At 51.6% G+C, this 20,621-nt stretch overlaps 1 protein-coding gene across 4 annotated transcripts; it reads right to left on the bottom strand.

Moving 5' to 3' along the window:
* Positions 1-333: 333 nt before the first annotated feature.
* On the bottom strand, positions 334-20,621 carry LOC111850375 (vinculin-like). 4 transcript variants are annotated; one of them, XM_023824216.2, is made up of 22 exons: positions 20,219-20,621; positions 14,613-14,683; positions 13,788-13,938; positions 13,567-13,675; positions 13,155-13,277; positions 12,802-12,962; positions 10,572-10,662; positions 10,222-10,369; positions 9,970-10,123; positions 9,589-9,764; positions 9,308-9,498; positions 8,451-8,650; positions 7,974-8,102; positions 7,719-7,868; positions 7,023-7,131; positions 6,615-6,917; positions 5,551-5,675; positions 5,198-5,383; positions 2,981-3,178; positions 1,953-2,156; positions 1,724-1,828; positions 334-1,643 (listed from the first exon to the last, which is right to left on the bottom strand). In XM_023824216.2, exons 1-22 carry the CDS (start codon positions 20,384-20,386, stop codon positions 1,497-1,499), a joined length of 3,399 nt encoding a protein of 1,132 aa, XP_023679984.2. In that variant the 5' UTR covers positions 20,387-20,621; the 3' UTR covers positions 334-1,496. The 4 variants fall into 4 exon arrangements, with proteins under 4 accessions (XP_023679984.2, XP_072565746.1, XP_023679987.2 ...); XM_072709645.1 differs by having other exon boundaries at positions 10,572-10,666; positions 12,803-12,962; XM_023824219.2 differs by lacking the exon at positions 2,981-3,178 and having other exon boundaries at positions 20,219-20,620.

Here is a 20,621-nt window from a genome sequence, read left to right as displayed (position 1 = left end):
TAAGCCAAAAACTGACAGATGGAACTGTGTTCTGTAAGGGAAATACAGCAGGCGGTTGTTTTTAAAAAACATCTTGTTTTCTTTGCAGAATGAATGTCATGAGATGGTTCCATGTATGATTTCAAGCCAAGATGAATAAAATTAGGTTTGTTACAAAAACGGGAATGTTGAAATGTTTAGTACAGTTGATACTGATAAATGGACAGGAGGTGGTCATACTAAGCATTATGGGTAGGAAGTAGAAAGAGACGTCAAATCCCACCACAATAGTTCAGCTCAGTCTAGTCCTACTGGTGGGTGACACTGGGATACTGTGAAGCAAAGAGCTGGTGCTTTTATCAAACGTTTAGTTTTTATTCCAAGGCACAGAGATCAGATCCTTATGAGGCACTGTAAATCAAGACTCCAAGTGTACATTTACATTCAAAACCAGGTGGTCGTCACAGAGTTTCCTAAACCATCTTTCCGACAGTTACGTTAGGAGTATCACCTTCTGTAATCCTTACTTGTGAGGCACAAAGTTTCTAGGGAGTAAACTAGTGTATGTCTGCAGAAGTATGTAAGTGTTATGGACAAAGCAATACTTTGTCAGAGAAAACAACAGCTGAATGAAGGAATTTCAAATGTCACGAGTGACTGGGGATAACGGGCTGCCAAAAAGAGTTTCAGGCACACGATCCCCCGGGATCCCGAATACATTCTTCTCACATCTGATAGCTTCACACAAAAAGGTGAGAATTGGGTATGTGTCAGGTGAGGATGGGTAGCTTTTAGCAAAGTGAAAAGTGCAGATTTTTTAATGGTTATAAATCGTGTCTGCAATGCTATACTAGTAAACCTTCCTATCGACTGGGTGCTTACATGAGTTGTCTCATAAAAAGGTCAGTTATGCTTGGGTTCGTACACCCCCCCCCCATTAAAATCTATATATATATAATTTTTTTTTTAGTTTTCATGTTGCTTAGTAAACAAACAATTTTCAGATATTGCTAAAATACAAAGAAAAAAATCTGTCTTTAAAAACTAAATCTTTGGCTTCGTTTCAAACATTAGAAAAAAAAAAAAACCTAAAACCCAAACATCCCAGAACCATCCACAAAGCAAAACCCCATTTCAGCTGTTAAATAAATATTACTCCGAGAGCAACATTTCGCTAAAAAGTTAGGATCCTCTGGTTAGTGCGCACAGCCGTGACTGAAGTGTGTGTGGCTGTCACACTTCCGGAAAGCACTAAGGAGGCGGAAAGAGATGCATATATACATTGTACAGCGAACAATCCTGAAGAGTACCCACCATGTTAAGTTCTGCTGAGACAAAGAAAAACTTTAAACCCGACCATGATGGGTGATGCAAGCAAATCATATACTGAAAAACCCCGAAGCGTTCCCATGGTGATTCAGGTAGAGGCGACCCACCACGACATCCGGTCAGCCGCCACTGCAGTGCTGGGTTCAGTGTTCACACCTCTGGTTCGAGGTGGGGAGGGAGGGTCTGCCTTACTGGTACCAGGGGGTCTTCCTGACCCAGCGTAGGGTGATCCCCGCGTCCGTCCGGATCTTAATGGAAGCCGCCTCCGCTTCTCTCACTGTCTCCTTCACGGACTGCATAAGGTTCTGGGCGTTGTGGACCAGCATCTCCGTAGCCTGATGGGAGACGCACACATGAGCGTGTTGGGTAGGGCCGGTGGCGCAAGAGGGCTCACGGGGGAGCGAAGCGTACTCACCTGCTCCGACTCCTCCTCGCTGATGTTGGTCCGTCCCAACATGGTGGCCTTGACGGTGGACAGGATCTTCAGCTGTGTGCTGATGGTGGGGATCCGCTCGCACACCTGCGGGGGGTCAGAATCAGCAAAGTTGATGGTAGGTGAGTGGCGGCACTGTCAGGGTGAGGAACCGGATGAAGAGCCCACATCCTGAGTGAAGGTCAGCAGAAATGAGCTGGGGACTCCTCACCTGAAGCAGGTTGGTGCGGATGCGCTTATCCGTACACTGCTTGGCCACCTCCTTGGCCAGCCGGGTAACCTCATCGGAGGCTTTGGCGATGTCCTTAGCGCACTGGATGAGGGCTCGCTTGTTCCCGCTGCCCCCCCGCACCAGCCGGGACATCTCCGCCATCAGCAGAGCCATGCGCTTGGCAGCACCAATGATGTCGTTACCCTGGATTTTAGGGGAGATGAGGGGAGTGGTGGTAGAAATTACCGTTTACTACCAATTAGCACCAAATGGCTCCAGGAACAACGATATAGAGGACATTTAATTAAGGACGGGGTCTGAGTAGATCAATCCATCTGAGGTGCAGCTTCCTGACAAGAATCATGGGGCACCGAGGGCTGGAAGCAAGCTGCTTCACACGCACCGTAGTGTCACTGACAGCGCCGGGCATTTCAGTCCTTTATGGAGCTTGCACACTCCATAAACGATAACAGCATGGATCAGACACGAAACAGGCCGTCACACTCTCTATTTCACCCCAAGCAGAGTCCACGTGACGCGGTCCTCTTCTCCGCTGAGGACACACCCCATGTGTTATTGGCGAACATTCTAGGTCAAAGGTCACCGCCCACATGCACCATGCATTGTGGGAGTCCTTTAAATGCCACACCGTGGAGGGAGACCAGAGTAACAGCCATGAAGGCCAGTCACAAGCATCACAAGGTTAAATCTGGTCTGCTGAGAACAAACAAGTAGGAAACAACCACAACACAGGCAACATGGCGTCATCTGGGTTAATTCAATTATGGGGAAACTGTCATCCTTGGCTTCACAGGTTGGAAAAGACATAAGGAATAATGTGGAGAGAGACTGACTCCTCCTGTGGCCCTGACATTCAATTGGTTTATCCAGAAGGGGAGGGACTTGTGAAGCCAGCAGCAGTTTGTCCACACTTGGCATTCTGTTTTAATCGGGGTTGCCTGGCAGCACAGTCTAAGGTGATGCAACAACTGCAGGCCAGGGTCCCAAATGACGGGCGCAGGAGGTACCTTACTGGACCACTTGCGCGCTTCCCGGTGTAAAGCTTGAGCGGCAGCCAGCATGGGCTGGTTAACGGGCTGATTGGTGGGCATTAAGAGCAGCTCAGGCTCATAATCATCTTCATGGTCTGTGAACTCAGCATCATCCTCATCATAAACATACATATCCGGCCTGGTGGCCTGAAAGCCCTCATCTGGGACATCGGGCTGGGGAGGACGAGCAGGAGGAGCAGTAGGAGGACAGGGAGGGGCAGCAGCATGGGGAAAACAAGGAGAAAGTTAGTATGAGAGGGGCAGGGTGAACATCGGAGGAAGAGATATGTCAGAGGGTGGGGTTAAGGAGAGAGAAAAGTTACAAGGAGAAAGTGAGAGGAATGTAAAGGAGAGGGAGGCAGACCTACAAAAAAGAGGAGAACTTTAGGACAGGAGACCTGCAGAACAGGAGACTCACAAAAAGAAGAAACCTACATTACAGGGCACCGATAAAAAAGGAGACCTACATTACAGGGCACCGATAAAAAAGGAGACCTACATTACAGGGCACCGATAAAAAAGGAGACCTACATTACAGGGCACCGATAAAAAAGGAGACCTACATTACAGGGCACCGATAAAAAAGGAGACCTACATTACAGGGCACCGATAAAAAAGGAGACCTACATTACAGGGCATCTATAAAAAAGGAGACCTACATTACAGGGCATCTATAAAAAAGGAGACCTACATTACAGGGCATCTATAAAAAAGGAGACCTACATTACAGGGCATCGATAAAAAAGGAGACCTACATTACAGGGCATCGATAAAAAAGGAGACCTACATTACAGGGCATCGATAAAAAAGGAGACCTACATTACAGGGCATCGATAAAAAAGGAGACCTACATTACAGGGCATCTATAAAAAAGGAGACCTACATTACAGGGCATCTATAAAAAAGGAGACCTACATTACAGGGCATCTATAAAAAAGGAGACCTACATTACAGGGCATCTATAAAAAAGGAGACCTACATTACAGGGCATCTATAAAAAAGGAGACCTACAGCATGGAATTAAACAAAAACAAATTCAGGTCCAATCAAAGTGTCTGAGAGGCCCCTTAGGGGGTGTTATGGGTGGCTGTGGGGACACAGCAGATGGCCCTGTCTTGCTGTTTGTAGGCTTTCATACATTCTCACAGGAATTACTGGAGCAACTCACATCAGAAAGGACCCAGGTCCACATTCATAGATGCTAAACATCAGCATCGTAAAGACTACCTGCACTGAAGAAGCCCATCAAAGCCAATCTGCAGGGCTGTAGGGGCACCAACCATCTATTAATGTTATAGGTTTAAGAAATACCATTCAAATCAAGAGCTACAGTTGAAACCATGCCCATACCCACCACTGAGGACACTGATGTCAAGTCCTCAGTATTTTTTCTGCAACTCTAATGACCATGATCCATTACGGGGCACACCTAGGAAGGGCTAACACTTTTCATCTCTATTTAAAAAATCCTGGCATTGGCCTTGGTTGAAACACATGGCTCTTCACAAAGAGTATCAAACATAGATCACACACACACATACACACACACACACACAGGTTGGAGCCGTAAGGCCTCAGCATGCGGCTTGCAGACAGCGGGGGAGAGGAACCAGCTGTGACATCACGGTCAAGGCCTTTGAGGAACAGGCCACGAACACAAGTCAGAAAAACAACAGTAACAAAGAGACAGTATATTCCACTGTAGGCGGGGAACGAAACACAGGCATGTGGGAACAGGCCACACAAGCAGTGTTTGGGAAACACTGGACAATGATTTCAGTAATGATCTGTTGTAACTGAGGCCATTTAAGTTCTTACAAAAGAGCTTAAGCCATCAGACAGGCCTCAAAAAGTACCGTGCTTACGTGAGCTCATGCTGAGCTCAGTACCATGGATCTGTCTCCGCCAAATCAAAAAGGAGGAAGAAGATGGATCTAAAATGCAATCGGTGCATTAGAAAGTTCATTAAGTTTCAAAAGTTGGCTTTCATTTCAATCTTCTGCTGGACTTTGCGTGTGTGTGCCATATGAAGACACAACATACATACAGGTCAGGACACTGCAAATCCCAGCATGTGACTGAACCCTTTTAAGAAGGTACCATGACAAAGCTATGGGGGGGGGAGGGGGGGCTGCAGGAGAGAGTGATGCTGTCAGAGCAGGAGCCATGACGCCCCCCCAGGACAGGGCTCACCTTGCTGGACCACTTGCGGGCCTCATCGTGGAGCTGCCGGGCCGCCACCATCATGGGCTCGCTCACCATTTCACCTGCCTTCTGCTCAGGGAACTCCTCGTCCTTCTCCTCTGGAGGTGGTGGGCGTGGAGGGGGCACCTCCCCCTCGGGGAGCGGTGGCTTGGGTGGGGCCAGCTCATCATTAAGCTGGGAGTGGGAAAGGGCAGATCCCAGTTGGCTCGCACAACGTCATTTGGTCCTGAGCAATTCAGGAACATAGTTCCCAACAGATGGACTGGACAAGGAAATGATGGGAGCAGATCTGAGGGTGACGGAGGGAAAGACACGCTGCTCCGGGAGGCCTGCAGACTCACATGCAGCTGGTCCAGGTCTGGGGGTGGAGGGGGGAAGTCCGGCTCCTGCGGCTGGAAGGCCTCCCTAACTTTGGCCACGGCACTCAGGATGCGGTAACTGGAGTCCAAGAAGCTCTTCTGCAGGGCTGCCGTCGCAAGACGGCGAGAGGGAACAGAATTACATCAGATCTACAGCGGCCCCACAGGAAAAGGGAGGAGAGAGATGACAGCAGGATCATGCAAAAACCTGACTGCCTTCCCCTGAAGAAAAGTCCTGCTAAAGTCCTTCTTTGAAAAGAGAACTGCATTAAAAGTCTGCCTGTTACCAGACAGTGTCTACTGAATCAAAAGTAAACCACTATATGTAAACACTGACTGTTCTAGTTCTATTGCATACTCATGGCTGCACTACTGTATTGAGAACTGCACTACTATAATACCTTTACCTCACACTACATTCATGCAGAGCTCACACAAAGTCTCGGGACACTTGCTCATTTCTGTAAAAATGCTAAAAAAAAATGCACTGACTTCATAATAAAAGTCATGTAATGTTTAACATATCTCTTCTACACAGACATCTTCTTTTTATTAAGTGACAAATTTTTTGACTGACTCATTCAGTTCTGTTCTTGCCATTTTACTATTAATTGCAATTGCAGTCATTGGCTCCCAAATGGATACTAAACACATATATGTTTGGTGTTTTCTGTTATTGCAAAGGTGATTCTAATTACAAAGCACCCAGTGAGATCGCTTGTTAAACTTTTTAACTCGGAACTGCTCTTTTAGAATTTCGGTTCCATTTTATTACTAATTGAAATGAACGTTTTACTTAGAACTACTGGTTGTTTCAAACAAATTAATAAAAGTAATAATTTTTGTGGTACCACTTTACAATAAGTAGGACCCACAGATGTGCCAAGATGAGGCTTGAACCAGTGACCTTCCGAACACAAGTACAGAGGCTTAGCCCACTGACAAACTATGCATTTGCCAGCTGCTAGCTGTGATCTATAGAAAAATTCTTGTTTTATGGCTCATGGACACAGGAAGCCTGACAAGAACCAACAGCCTCCCCACACCTGGATCCTGGATCCTCCCTGCCACGCCTTTGGCTTCCATCACCATGGGCGAGATGGTCCTGCTGAGATCATCCGAGGCGGCCTTCACCATCTCACGGAAGCGGGGGTCCTCCGAGTTCTCCACCTCCCGTTTGGCCACCAGCAGGACGCGGTTGGCACGGCGGGCGATGCTGGTGGCCCCGGCGACGAGCATCTGTGGCTGCACGTTGGTCATGGCGACCCGGCACTTGTCGATGTCCTTCTTGATGGCCTCCTCGGAGGCGTCCAGCAGGGACTTGGTGTCAATGGCCTCATCCACCAGGCCTGCGATAGAGTGGGTGAGGCACATACAGCACTCTATGAAGTCACGTCGACCTCCACCCCGTGTGACGTCGTGAGCGAGGCGGCAGCCCTTGCAGGCTAGACTACCTGTCATCTTTTCCACATTGTCGATCCACTGGTTCTTCATGGCCTCAAAGTGCTCGTAGGCTGCCTGGTTCCCTGGGTTCTTCAGCAGGATGCGGGCGGCTGACACCACCTGAGGGGGAGTAATGATAGAGAGTGCAGGCTCTCAGCCCCAGTGCTGAGCTCTCTGAGGAGATCCCACGCCGTTAATTACCTCCCCAGCACACGAGAGAGAAGTGTGACCAAGTAACAGTGCCTACAGTCAGCCTCATTTATAAAGACGCCTCAGAAACAACCGGTCTCCCCCTCAGCTGCTCACTTTCAGTCCAAGTGCCGACTCCACAGCAACAGCTGGTCAACTTGCCAAAATCCACACAGACACATATACAGACAGACAGACACAGACAGGCAAAGACAAGGTCACAGACAGAGAGAGAGACAGACATAAAGACATACAGAGATACAGACACATATACAGACACAGAAAGAGACAGAAAGACAAACAGACAGAGACAGACAGACACACAGACACATATAAAGACAAAGACAGGCAAAGACAGTCACAGACAGACAGACACAGAGACAGAAAGACAGACACACAGGCACATATACAGACACACATACAAACAGACAGACAAAGACACGGACAGACGGAGACACGGACAGACGGAGACACGGACAGACGGAGACACGGACAGACGGAGACACGGACAGACAGACCTGGGGCGTCAGCTCCCTTGCAGACTTCACTGCAGTCTGGATACCCTCCACAGTGGCCTTGTTGGCTGTGCCCACGGCGGCCGCCTTCTCGGCCGTGGCGCCCAACCTGTTGGCATGGCTCTCGAAGTTCGCGGCCCGCTCGTCAAACACCTGTGGCGGGTAACCAGAGCAGGCACACAGGAGAATGTGAAGAGACACGGGGACGCGTGGCAGCCCTGACTGCGAACGGCGCTCGTCCCCGAGCCCCCTGCCAACCTCGTCCCTGTTCGGGGTGTTGAGCGGGGCGGTGGCTGCCACCGCAAGCAGCTTGATGGGCGTGGTGGTGTCACTGAAGACATCAGACACTTCCTGAGTCATCGCCTCCTGCATCTTCTTCTTCAGGTCCTGCGAGGATGTTGAATTGGAATGGAAGTTAGTATGATGACTGTCAGAGTCACTCAAAAAAAGACTTATTTACAATGTAAATACGGCCCACAAATTATGCTTTTCAGCAGAAAAGGATAGGTCAATCAAGACACCAAATAATCATGAACATGAGACAGTAATTGACTTCACACTAATTTCAGGTGAAACAGATGCATTTGTCCATGTTGAGCAGAGTATTCAGGGACTGCTGGCTTATCAGAGGCGCCCTTTCTTGGGATTAATGTGTATGAGCTGCAATGTACAGATGCAGGCAATGCTCATGTCAGCAGAGGGAGCCCTTGACCACGGTGCCTGGGGAAGACTCACTCTGAGGGCCTCCTGGAGCTGCTGAGCCGTGGCATGGGCCTGTGGGGAGTCGCCCTGGCCGCGGGCCGCCAGCTCCGCCAGCTGGCCCATCAGCTGATCCACACGTTCGCACCGGGCCAGCAGCTCCTGCCGGCTCGGGCCTGGCATGGCGATGGCCAGTCTCCGGCCCTCTGCCACTAGTGCGCGGATAGCGGCCTGGCCTGGGCAACATCAAGAGAGGAGTCAGACGTTTGCATGCCCACCGAGGCAATGCTACAAACGTACAGCAGGCGGCATGACGAATTAGGCGGAGGACAGAAAGATCTCAGCGTCCATTCAGCCGCCCAGACAGGCGACAGCAAAATCAGAGACCGAATCGCCGTGGCGCTAACAAGGCTGTGCAAACAAAGCAGCCGTCAGACAGAACCCAGAAGGCCCCACTGCTGAGCGCTGGGCGACGCCCACAGCTGCCCTCTCTTTTCCGTTATCCACCAGCACAGATAATCGCCACTCTGTGTTATTAATAAGCGCACTCCTTCAGCTCGCCGAGTGAGGGAAGTGCCTAAGGTCATCTCGGCAATGCTAAACCGTGACCACAGTGGTCAGGATGAGTCACCTCCTCCACGGGCTGGTATAAATAGGGCCTGCAGTTCTGTCTGTTACAGGCTGGGCAACTGAGCATTACACAATCACCACTGATGCGGGCTGGTTGGGTGGCACGACCTGGGGTTTCCCTACCCGAAACCGAGGGGGTCCCACTAGGCCCCAGCTACCTGCCACATCCCAGCCAGGACAGGTGTGTGACTCTGACATCTGCCTTTTGAATGAACTGCTGTTATTATTACTAAGAGTTCCTGGTGCCAGTTGGGGGTACTCACCGACCCCACGGTCGTCCACTGTGGGGTTGTCGATCCAGCGCTGGGCCTGCTCCATTTTGCCTTCTAGATGGACGGCAGCCTTGGCGGGCCGGCTGTTGGCCACGGCTCGATTCGTCTTGGACTGCAGGTTCTGCAAAGCTGCGCCGATCTGCCTGGCCAGGGCGCGGGCCTCAGGGGTGTCACCTTTACCTCTGCGGGAACACGGAGCAGGCGGTGGGCGTGTCTGCGGACCCCTAATGGGCCCCTGGACGTGGTAACACTCGGGGGTCCTGGCCGCTTACAGTCTGCGCAGCTCGGACAACTTGGCAGTGAGGGCGGCGATCTCGCCCACAGAGCGCAGGATGTCGTCCCGCTCCTTGGGGTCCTCGCACAGCTCCGCGATGCGCCGGGCCTCTGCGAGCAGCGCCCGGATATTGTCCTCCCCTTCCGGGCCGCCGTTTGGGTCGGCCAGCCAGCCCTGCACAGACACACACAACGCCCATGTGAATGCGATCAGCCTTCATTACCGTAACAAACCAATTAAGCCCCCCCAAAATGACCACCACAGAAAGAATCTCCTTCTAGCACTTTTCTTCCTGTCCTTATGGTACGCAGACATACCGTGTTTGCTCAGATAAGGTCCATCTCTGACACACACACCTACACCCAAAGCAGACACACACCTGGGCTGCGTCGATCCTCTTGGCGATGGCCTGCTTGGACGTAGTCATGGCCTCCAGCTTGCGAGCCGCATTCTCCACCTTCCCTGTGAGCATGTCCAGCCCCTGGGACACCTGCTGGGCCCTCTGCATGGCCACCGGTGACCCCCCCTGTCCCCTAGCAGGCAGAAACGTCATGTAGACAGAGGGCACCAAACGTCCTCAATAGACCATGAGGAGAAACGTTCCCGCGAGGTGAACTCCACCGGGCCGTACCTCGCCCTCAGCTCCGACACCTGGTCCGTCATCTGGCCCAGGGTTCTGGCTGTGCCCAGGATTTCCCGTCGCTCCTTGCCCGCACACAGCTCGCCCACCTTGCCCGCCTCGTCCAGGATCTGCCGCACCGCCTGCTCCCCGGCATCTCCTGTCAGGGTGGTGTCCAGGTAGAGTGGCAGCACCATCATCCAATCAGCATTAAGCACATGGGGACAAGCATAGGAATAGGTGGGGTTTAATAAAGCTTTATTAACGTCCATCTCAGAAGGACTTTTTAACACAGTGTCATAGTGCCGTCTCCCCTCGCCAATCAGCTGTGGCAAGGCTCCCAGAAGGACCGCCCACTGCACCTGGTTGGCCGTTCGGGTCCCGCAGCCAGCCTTTCGCCTGGTTCATCTTGGAGTTGATGAGTGCCAAGGCTCTCTTCATGGCCTCAGAATCCTTCACAGCAGAGAGAGAAACTCACCAGTTAGGCCACATGACCATCACACCTGTGCCGGAGCACACAAAAGCGGGGCGGCTTTTAGAAGCTCTATTTTCACACTCATTTCCTGCAGCCACGTCACACGATGATGTACATGCACACTCCGTGCTGAGCAGAAACAGCCACGCGTGTGTGTGTGTGTGTGCGTGTGAATGAACATCACACTGTCACCCTGGGCATCCCCTCCAAAGACACTGCAACCACTTACCCTAACCTGATGCATTCTGGGAAGCTGAACCATACAGTACCATTATAAAAACCACACTGTCCTTTCTGAGGCCCTGCCTAGCCAGTATGCAGCACACGCATGTATCCCCACCCACGATGTTTCACGCACGATGGCAGATCCACACGGAGCCTCACAGAGGGACCCCCGTTACCGGAAGGGAGTCAAGCTCCCAGCCACCACCCGGCTGCTAATTATTAAATTACAGTGGATGAACTAAAGGACTCTGCATTAATGATGAGATATAAAATGCACAGCAAACACTCTTCAGAAAACGAGGCACCTGCCATCTAGGCACTAAATCTGTAGGAACTAAATCTGTAGGAACAACAGAGACCCGCCTGCGAGAGTCAGGGTGGGGCAGCCCCGCCCCCAACAATCTGCAAGCTCCACGCTAAATGTTATGAGCATTTCCCAGAGGAGAACACACACTTTGCAGCAGTTTAAAAGGCAGTTACTAAGACGTACGGCCGCGTTCGCAGCTGGCAAGATGGGGCCTCTTTAAATAATTCACAACACTGAAAGTCCTCGCGAGCCCGCGACCTGCATTATTCACGGCGGCTAAGCAGATTACGGAACCACTAATGGTGTTTGCACGTCTTCTACGAGAGCGAATCACTGGAGAGTGGACCTAGAGTAATCACACAGCCTTCTGGGGGCGGGGGGGGGGGCGCAGGATAGTGGATGAGAGGTGCAGAGAAAGCAGGGACAAAAAAAAATAGAAACTGAAACAAACTGAGGAAGTGAGATACGGACACGGACCCAGTTCCATCGGTGAGGGTTAGTAGGTAGGTGACAGGCTTTGCACACACACAACACATCCGTTACTGAGCCGAAAGTGCCCAGCTGTTCTCTAGCATGCGTCTCTCCCTCCCGAATGGCAAGGCAATGCCACAGTGAGCCAAGGACACTCTGCCCCCCTTTCCTGACCTGCGAGCCGCACACAGCCAATCAGCTGGCTCTGTGCCGGATCCCTGTAACACACGCCTCCTGCTCAAGTCCCCACTAATCTCCCATTCTGCTTGGCTGTGACCGCAGTACCGCGGCCAGCCTGTGTGTGGCGCCCTATTTTACAGAGGGCCAGGACTCGTATATTAGACCCAGTCGCCTGACCTTCCTGGCAACGTCTGGAAAGGGACTGGGGGGGGGGTGGTGACACACCTTCCTATTATGCCATGATATCTATCTCTTTGTCCTCCTGTCGCCGAAACAAGATTCCCTGACTGGCAGTTAAACATTTACCAGCAACAGGCACCTCTGAGCAGCCAGGCGTCTGATAGGCCCTGGGCCAGACGCACCCTAACCATTAAGTCGACCTACCGAGGAAATGTGTGGTTTGCAGACAGGTCAAAGGTCACGGGCACTCGGCCCGAACTGTGGCATCACATGCAAAAAAGGGAGAAAGCATGTTCAGTGGTGTTAATTTTTACCAAAAAAAAAAAACAAATTCCAAACGTAACAAACAACCTCCAGGCCAGTGACCCAGATGCTGAGGGTTCACTCGGCCGCAAGCCACAGGCGGACCGGACCGCCCACCAATGTGCCGCTAAAGCTAGTGTGCTAACAACTGCTACCAGCGGCACGTGAAGCAACCACATCACAAGACCTTGCGCACACGGCACACAGAGGCTGCACACATGCACCAGCAGCAAGAGGGGGTGGAGAGGCAGGCTTACCTTCTACAGGGAGGAAAAAAAAAGGGAAAGGAAGAATAAAAGAGAGGATGTTTAACAACACATAATGAGCACGCAGGGAAACGCAGAGGGTTTATCGGGGCGGGGCTTCTGTCTCATCACAAACAAGGCACCCTGGGAACTCGTGGTGCACCCCGGACGTGGGGCTGGACAGGGAGGATGGAGGAAGGCCTCACCTTGTTGGCCCAGGCGTCCTCGTCCCAGGACGTGAGCTGCAGCACACGGATGATCTCGTGGATCTCGCAGCTCATTTTCTCGAAGGTGAAGTTGCGGTTCTTCAGGGCCTCCTCCACTCCCAGACTCCTGGTGCTCTTAGTTGTCACGTAAATCTTAATGGCTGAAAGAGGTAGGCTGTTAGTAGGTCCTGCCTGGGGTTAGGCTTAGAGGCAGGCTATTCACAGCTCCCTGCTGAGGAACCCATAATCCCAGGTCCAAAAACGCATGATCAGACACATGACCATAAATCTGTGTTCTGATCCACACACAAACCAAGGTAAAAGAACCACGCCGTCTACTCCGGGACGGTCACCTGATATCAGTATTGGCAGCAGCTCCTTCACCGTATTCATGGAGTTGATCAGCATGACTCTGTGCTCCTGGTGCGTCAGCTCCTGCTGCCTCTCGTCAATCATCTTTGCCATTTTCGTCATGCCTGGGGAGGGGCAAGAATCACAGGACTCTGAGCAAAGTGACAAATACTGAACCAAATAACCTTCCAAGCACACTGAGGTATCAGAATTCAGCCCATTGGTATTGATATGAAAACCCTTTATCCAGGCGCCAGACAGCTTAGCATGGGTGACTGACGCCTTCCCATCATACAACTAGTGAGCTGCACTAAGAACAAGACCATAGACATGCGGAGACTCCTTCCAGTCTCTTCCCATATCACTCCTGTCCATACTAAGAGGCTGGGGCCGAAGGATGACAGCATGGAGCACCTGGGCCCAGGTTTTTGGTGTAGGTGATCAAGTCCTCCATGGTCTCCACCACCTCTGCCACTGTCAGGTACTCCAGGATGCCCTTGCACACACGGATGATTTTACGGACCTAAAACACACGAGAGGAGAATGGCATTTTAAAAACGGGACGCGGCAGGTCCGAAAAACACACAGCCAAACCAATCCGGCAGGCCTGGACTGACCCAGATTGGCCCATCTACCTCAGCCTCATCGAACGTGAGGAGCAAGTCCGACGTCCCGGAGAGAATGCCCCGCGATCCATCGATGAGATAATCACGAGCCGGTACAGAGTAGGGGTCCGCTCTGAGCATCTGGGCAGCCTGGACCAGCTTGGTGCATGCATTCTCCACCCTGCAAAGGGGGCAGAGCTGTGACAACCGACTCCGTCCTGCCAGCTCCCCCTGCTGGAGACAAAGTGCGGACAGATTCCTGTAGGCTAAATGGGGCTGGCTGGGGAGCGGCCTTTAGGAAGCTGCCACGAGCATTAGCTCCAAACTCTGTGAACAAACACTCTGCAAGAGGAATTGGCCTCCTGGGCCATATTAAGCAGAGCGGGGTGTGTGAGGAGTCACCTCGACCTCGAATGGAGCTACCATGCACAGAATCGGATTTGGCAGCAGTGGCTGACCACAGACCAGCTGTGAGAAACTCTTCAGCTGCCGGTAACAGTCAACCCCTTCTGCTTTTTCGCACACAGCAGGTGGCATGGAGCTGCTGGAAGGTCAGTCTCGTTATCAGCTCCTCCATTTGAGATAATGAGCTGTAAACACTGCCCCCCCTCTGTCCTGGGGGCACCTACCTATAATCATTATCCCCTCTAGGCAGTCAGGCCCAGTGTCAGCATGTTTATAAACTGGATGAGCCCAGGACACACACACAGTCAGAGATAGAGAAAGAGAGGGTCACACCACACGCATACAGTGACACATGACGCCTCGCAGACAGGAGTCCTGCAGGCGTGGAGTCACATGACCCATCTCCCCGTGGAGCCGAGGCAATGGAGGCCGCCGTGCACGTGTGCTTACTTGATGAAGGCTGGGGGCATGTCTCGTCTCATAATCTGATCCTCCGTGGTCTGGACCGTCTCCTTGCCCACCTATAGAAGAAAATGTGCAGAAGCAGTGAAGAAGTGAGGAAATGAAAGGATGTCCTGGAAACATGGGTACCACCCGCTCAGCACCCCCACCGTATTTCTGTACTTCTGAAAGCTAGTTAGTCTTAAAAAGGAACAATCATTACAACTGAAAAGCTTGTTAAGTTGTGTCACCATGAACGCACGACTAAAAAGATTTCACCCCCGCGGCCAGTTTCAATCAGCAAGATGTCAAAATAACGGAATAGCATTGCTGTTCAAAATACCAACAAAATACCGTATACCATAGTATAATGTCCAGGCAAATTACATACCACCCAAGCCTAATCTTGTCCTTGCAATATGACAACTGCATTTGCATAACATGCGATGTTGATATTGAAAACAGATGGTGCCCACGTCAAAGGAGATTAAGCTGTAAAACCAGTAAGAGCCTTGCTCAAGGGACCAACAGTGATATTACTCTGCCGGCCATGGGATTTGAATCCACAACCTTCTAGAGATGGATACAGATTCCTAATCCACTGAGCTACACACCACACCATATCTTTTTAGCTGATAAAGCTGTCTGACTTGTAGAAATGTTCCTAAAATACCCTAAATATGACAGTACCTATATGTTCTGTCACTCAGCCCAAAAGCATCTCGATTCTCAGTCTCTCCCTCATCTTTCCCTCCCCTCTCTCGCACATAAACATGAGACCAGAGCTGAAGCTTTACGATCAGCCACCGGTTCTGCCTCATGAACATTCAGCATGAGTGTTGCTTATCTCCCCCAAGCACCCAGCCTCCCCCCCAAGCCATAATTAAAGAGAGGGCAGCCAAATCAAGGCCTCCGGACCAAGGTCGAGGTTCTCTGGTGATCGATAGTGGTAACATAGGAGAAAGGCCTCCTGGCCTCACATGACATACACCAAAAATGCACCAGAGCAATGGCGTAGAAGGAGTTTGATAGTGGGGGGGGGGGGGAGACGACGATGACGACGACACAACTTAGTAATCTAAATACAAAGGTTTGTCTATTGGGCTGATGAATGAAGCCAAATTGTTTTTTATGGGGGGACAAAGTTTCCCCCTGGTTCCTACGCCACTGCCAGTGAGGACACGACGTGACTGGGAGCTGCATCATAGCTGGAAGGAGCAGGTAAACACAGACAACGTGCTGCTCCCAAAATGCACCTGTCAACTGGGGTCCCCCTCAGCTGGGGCCAGGGCCAGCCAGGAGGGCTCGTTCCGGGGGGGGGGGGGCATTCCAGAGTTATTATTAGAGCTTTCAAACATGCCCCTAGGGAGAAGGCCAGCAGGCCCCTCTAGTGGAACACCTAGCTGGGACACTGAGGTTGATAGGGTCCGAACTGCAGTCATCTCCGCATGAACCAGCACGGAAGTAAAGCTACCAATGTGACCGTCTGACTGACTGCTTCTTCATTTGCTTTTCTCCATTTCTCCACCATTGTTTCTCAGACAGCTGTTCTGAAGGCTGCTACCCTTGCAGGCCACTTCTAAAGCCAGCCACTTTCCGTCGAGGCGCCACAGGGGATGGGCTGCCACCGGATGGGACACACACACGCACACACACCCACACACACACACACACACGCAGGCAGCTGTTTAGACAGAATACGAAGAGCTGGCTGATCAGTCCATTCGCTGGCAGCCATAAGGAGAGGTCGTGCAGTTGAGGAAGATGAACAAGCGGGTCTTTGTGAAGCTCCTGGGGCTGAAACAACAGGCAGCCACGTGCCCAGGGAGCTGAAAGTCCCTCCAGATCTTCAGTGAAAACATCCAGGAAATGCCGAGGAAAACTTCGAAGGCGCCTCTGATCAGTAACAGTGTTCATACACACCAGCCAAGGCAGGAGCCAGGGTGGGGGACTGGGCTAAATTTAACGTGGTCTCCCATAGAGCAGGCATGTGCTGCATCTCTCCTCCAGGCTGGGAAAGGCCAGGGGCAACGGCAGCTTGCGTAACGCCTTCCAGATGCTTGTTTACATGACAGTCTGACGTCATTTCTTAGGGATTTTGCTGCCCGCCATGGAGAAGACGCTACAGCCAGTGTCTCCCTTTTAAGGAAGGTCTCAGCGGTAAGCTGACTCTTTCACGCATCAGATACGTCCGCCTATAAAAGGGACCTTTTCACTGTCACTGTCATGGTCAAACAAAGACTTGGTGGGGGGGTGGGGGTCACAGCCTTGGGTTCAAGCTCCACACAATTTCGATATTCTCACATAGATCCTACTCTGCAAACTGCCAAAGGTCCTCCCGATCAAACCTGACAGTCAGCATTCGAGAGGCATGACATCACCTCCACAGTGCCGTTAGAGAGGGCGGTCAGGCACACAAAAGCCCGCTCCTTCGTTGCAACGTGCTCAGACAGGTGTCCCAAACCAGATGCCCCCCCCCCCCGGATTATTAACCCCCCCCAGGCCATTCGCTGCTGCTCATTTATAAACCAGCTCCAACATGCTCCTTCTGCAGCCTGAGACTACAGAGGATCTGGGACTGCAACTCCCAGCATTCCTTGCGTCTGAGAGCCCATGACCTTCAACTGACCATTATGAAATAACTAGCCATCGGACCTTTGATCTGCCGGAAGACATTCCCACATGATGGCTGGTTTATGTGCCAGCCGGGGGGTGGGAGGGCAATGCCTCCATCTGCAGGGATGCCCTCAACTGTGTCACAGGCCATGCAAATGATGCAACGGGCCTGTGAACATCTGTCAGATGATCTATCAGCAACCAAGATAAAACCGATTTCCTATCAGGTCTGCCTTCGATTAAACTTGCCCGTAACTAAAAGTCTATCAGTGTGACGATAGGTCACGTGGTCCTGACGATTAAAAACAAACCCACCACAATGTTGATAAGGCCGCCCCCGACTGGCTGAGTTAATCAGGGGGTGGGGCAAGCCCGGGTGTCCATGTTGCCCTGCTCCCTCTTAGATGCCATAAAAAGCAGGTCAGGAAGTCGTGGTAGTGGGGGGGGCAGACACCACAGACAGACCCATGGAGACCATCAAGCCAGACCCCCAGCCCAAGTTCTAGACCCATCTGTGGTCCACAGAGACGCACTGTTCAGACAGCAGCACAGCACGCCAGGAGAACAGGTGCCCTATGGGGAGTAATTAAGACGCTGACACTGGAGATTCTCCTCTGAGCCCGGAGTCACTTTCCCAGAGGGCCCCCCGTGCCCCTTGCCCGAACCCTCCCTAGCCTCCTGTCTAGCTGCATCCCCTTTATCTCCTGCTCCTACAGGGACCCGATTCAGCAGGGTCACCCGCGTGTCCAAAAACAGCACCAGGCCAATCATCTGGCCCATGTCCTGGGAAGGGACACTGCCATTGCCACACATACAGTGAAGAACCCCCCTCAACACAGGGCCAAATAACACAATATGAAACCAGCTTTGCAGTGCCAACCTTTGACTGCACCAGTAAAAGGCTGTACGCAGGATCATACCACATGGGGGGGTGCTTTAACAGAGACAGTGTCACAGATAAACAGAAGGGGTGGTCAGTGGTGGCAGGCTCACTATTCTGATATATCTGAAACACACACACGTGCATCTGCTAGCAAGTGCACCTTGACCATTACCCACAATGCCAATGAGCCATCAGTATGGTTCACTGCCTCATTTCAGGTAGTATCTCATTACACACTGCTAGTCACCAGTCCACTTCCCTCACAGGATATTTCTGGTCTGGTTTTCCCATAGGTGGCCCAATCAATAACACATCAGCGTTGAAAGGCTGGGATTGACAAAATAGCTCTGAGGTCCAGGAACAACCATAATGGTTTCGGGATCGCCTTTCAAGGTGCGTGCAAAATAGCACTTTGGAAATTCCCCGAGGAACTCGAAAGGTCTGCTGAATGTTCGGAAAGCCGAGCTTCGACCAACCATCCCCTGGCACACAGGAACACGCCAAGGACACAAAAGCCCACTCTAAGCGTGGAGGGTTGTCCACCCAGGTGTACCGCATGCATGCGGCTCAGCACAAGGGGGCACTGTAAATGAATCCAACATTATAAAGCCACATGAGGAGCCCAAAGGCCACAGCGATGGAGAGCATCACTTCAGAGAAGGGAGATGACCCAGACACCATTATTCAGCCCAAACAACATACAACTGGGTGGCATCGAAGCATCTTGTAAACCCACCCATTCTTAAATCACCCAGAAAATCCCGGCACTCTTAGTCATGTACTGAGTATTGCTACCAGAAACACTGAATCACTGAACAAGGAGAGCACTCTTACCATTCAAGGACCAGGAAACAGCCGCCATTCAGACCCTGAATGCCCCCCCTCCCCTTCAGGTCAGGGACCCCTGGTTGCTCTCCTCCCTGCTGTTGTGAGATGACTATTTTTAACTGACCCCCCCCCCCCCCACCCCCACCACCACCACCACCACCACACACACTGCCCACACACTACTGCTGATAGAATACAGTCTGATTAACCAGCAGGTCACTTTAAATATGGTCCTTAATAGGGCTCTAATATGTACACTTACACTGGAGTAAAGGGCACACCTGAATTCCACTCATTCTAATAAAATATGCAAGCAAAGACATACCTTGCCTGTTAAGTTATCATTTCGTTTAAAGCACTGCACAGCTATTCCAAATTTCTGCTAAATGTTGCTCCGGCGCAATTTTTAAATTTATGTCTTTGAGCGCAACCGGCTAATGGCACAGGATCTAGCTTCAGTACACCAGCGCTTGTAATGTCAGCACTTGCTCAAGCTTATTACATAAGGCTGACAGTGAAATGTTGCTCCTATTACCGGCTTCCCACGGGCTTGCGGGGGCCTGGCAGGTGTCCATGCGAGTTTACGGCGGCAGTGTTAGCGGGGGAGCGGGCGGTTTCCTCATCTAGCCCCACGAGCTTGCGGTGACGTCACGGGCCGCGAAACCTAACGCGCGTGTCGGGAGAAACTCACGTGAGGTGCCCCGCAAACGCTGCTGCAAACCCGCAAACCTGTCAACAGCGAAATGCCTAACTGCTTTGAAAGCCGTCACATGCACTAATATAACCCCGTAAACAGGGATCAGTATGGCAAACACCACATGGAGAAGTAAGGATACGTTTCTGGGAGGAGTCTGTGCAAGTAGTTAGATACCTAAGCAGTTCCAAACACCGATATTTCCAGTAAAGTGAATTTTATGCATGCAAAAGTTTTGTACTTCATGGCAAAAGCGGCCGGTGTGGAACTGGTACAGAAAATGAGAATGATACACGAGGGGGAACTTCAAGCCTCCTTGTCAAGTAAGGATTCAGTGTTTTGCCCAGCCCTTGGAGGCGAGGGGGCAGGGCAACTCTCCAGGAAAATGCAGTTTGTCGTCTTACAGCTTGCCTTTCAAATAAAGCGCTTTTTACACGGCCGGCCCCTACCGCGTCCTCACGGCGATCACCATACTCTGCTCAGTCCCTAAGTTGATGCTTGTCAAATAAAAGTTGAGAGCAGTCACAGCTGCAGGAGAAGCGGGGATCCCCCAGGTATAGAGCGTCCCTCCCCTGGTCCTCACGGCATACCTACCCTCACAAGATTGCTGACAGCCGCCTGCACCGCGGCCACGGGTCCGGTCAGATCTGGTATGGCTTTCCCGTCCACCTCACCCTCTTCGTGCATGATCACCAGGTGAGAGATCTGCTGGGCCACGGGCTCCAGGATACTCTCGATCGTTTTCGTGTGGAAAACCGGCATTGTGAACTGTTAAATCCCCTGGCCAGACAAGGAGAGTGTTCGTCTCATCAAATCGTTTCCCTCCGCTTCCGCAAGGACAAAATCCAACCGCCTTTCCCGGACAGTTTCGCTTTAAAGGAAAAACTATGAGCCTCGCTACCCCCCCACCCCCTCCGATCGGCAACTGCCTGAGTGTGTGAACCGCAGCCGAAACCTTCGCTGAGTCAATTGCCGTCCGCTGCCTAGTACTGGGAGG

The sequence above is a fragment of the Paramormyrops kingsleyae genome, chromosome 3 (assembly GCF_048594095.1).
Source record: "Paramormyrops kingsleyae isolate MSU_618 chromosome 3, PKINGS_0.4, whole genome shotgun sequence".
Lineage (NCBI taxonomy): Eukaryota > Metazoa > Chordata > Actinopteri > Osteoglossiformes > Mormyridae > Paramormyrops > Paramormyrops kingsleyae.
Note: the sequence above shows the minus strand (reverse complement) of the source record. Positions and strands in the feature narration are given on the sequence as shown.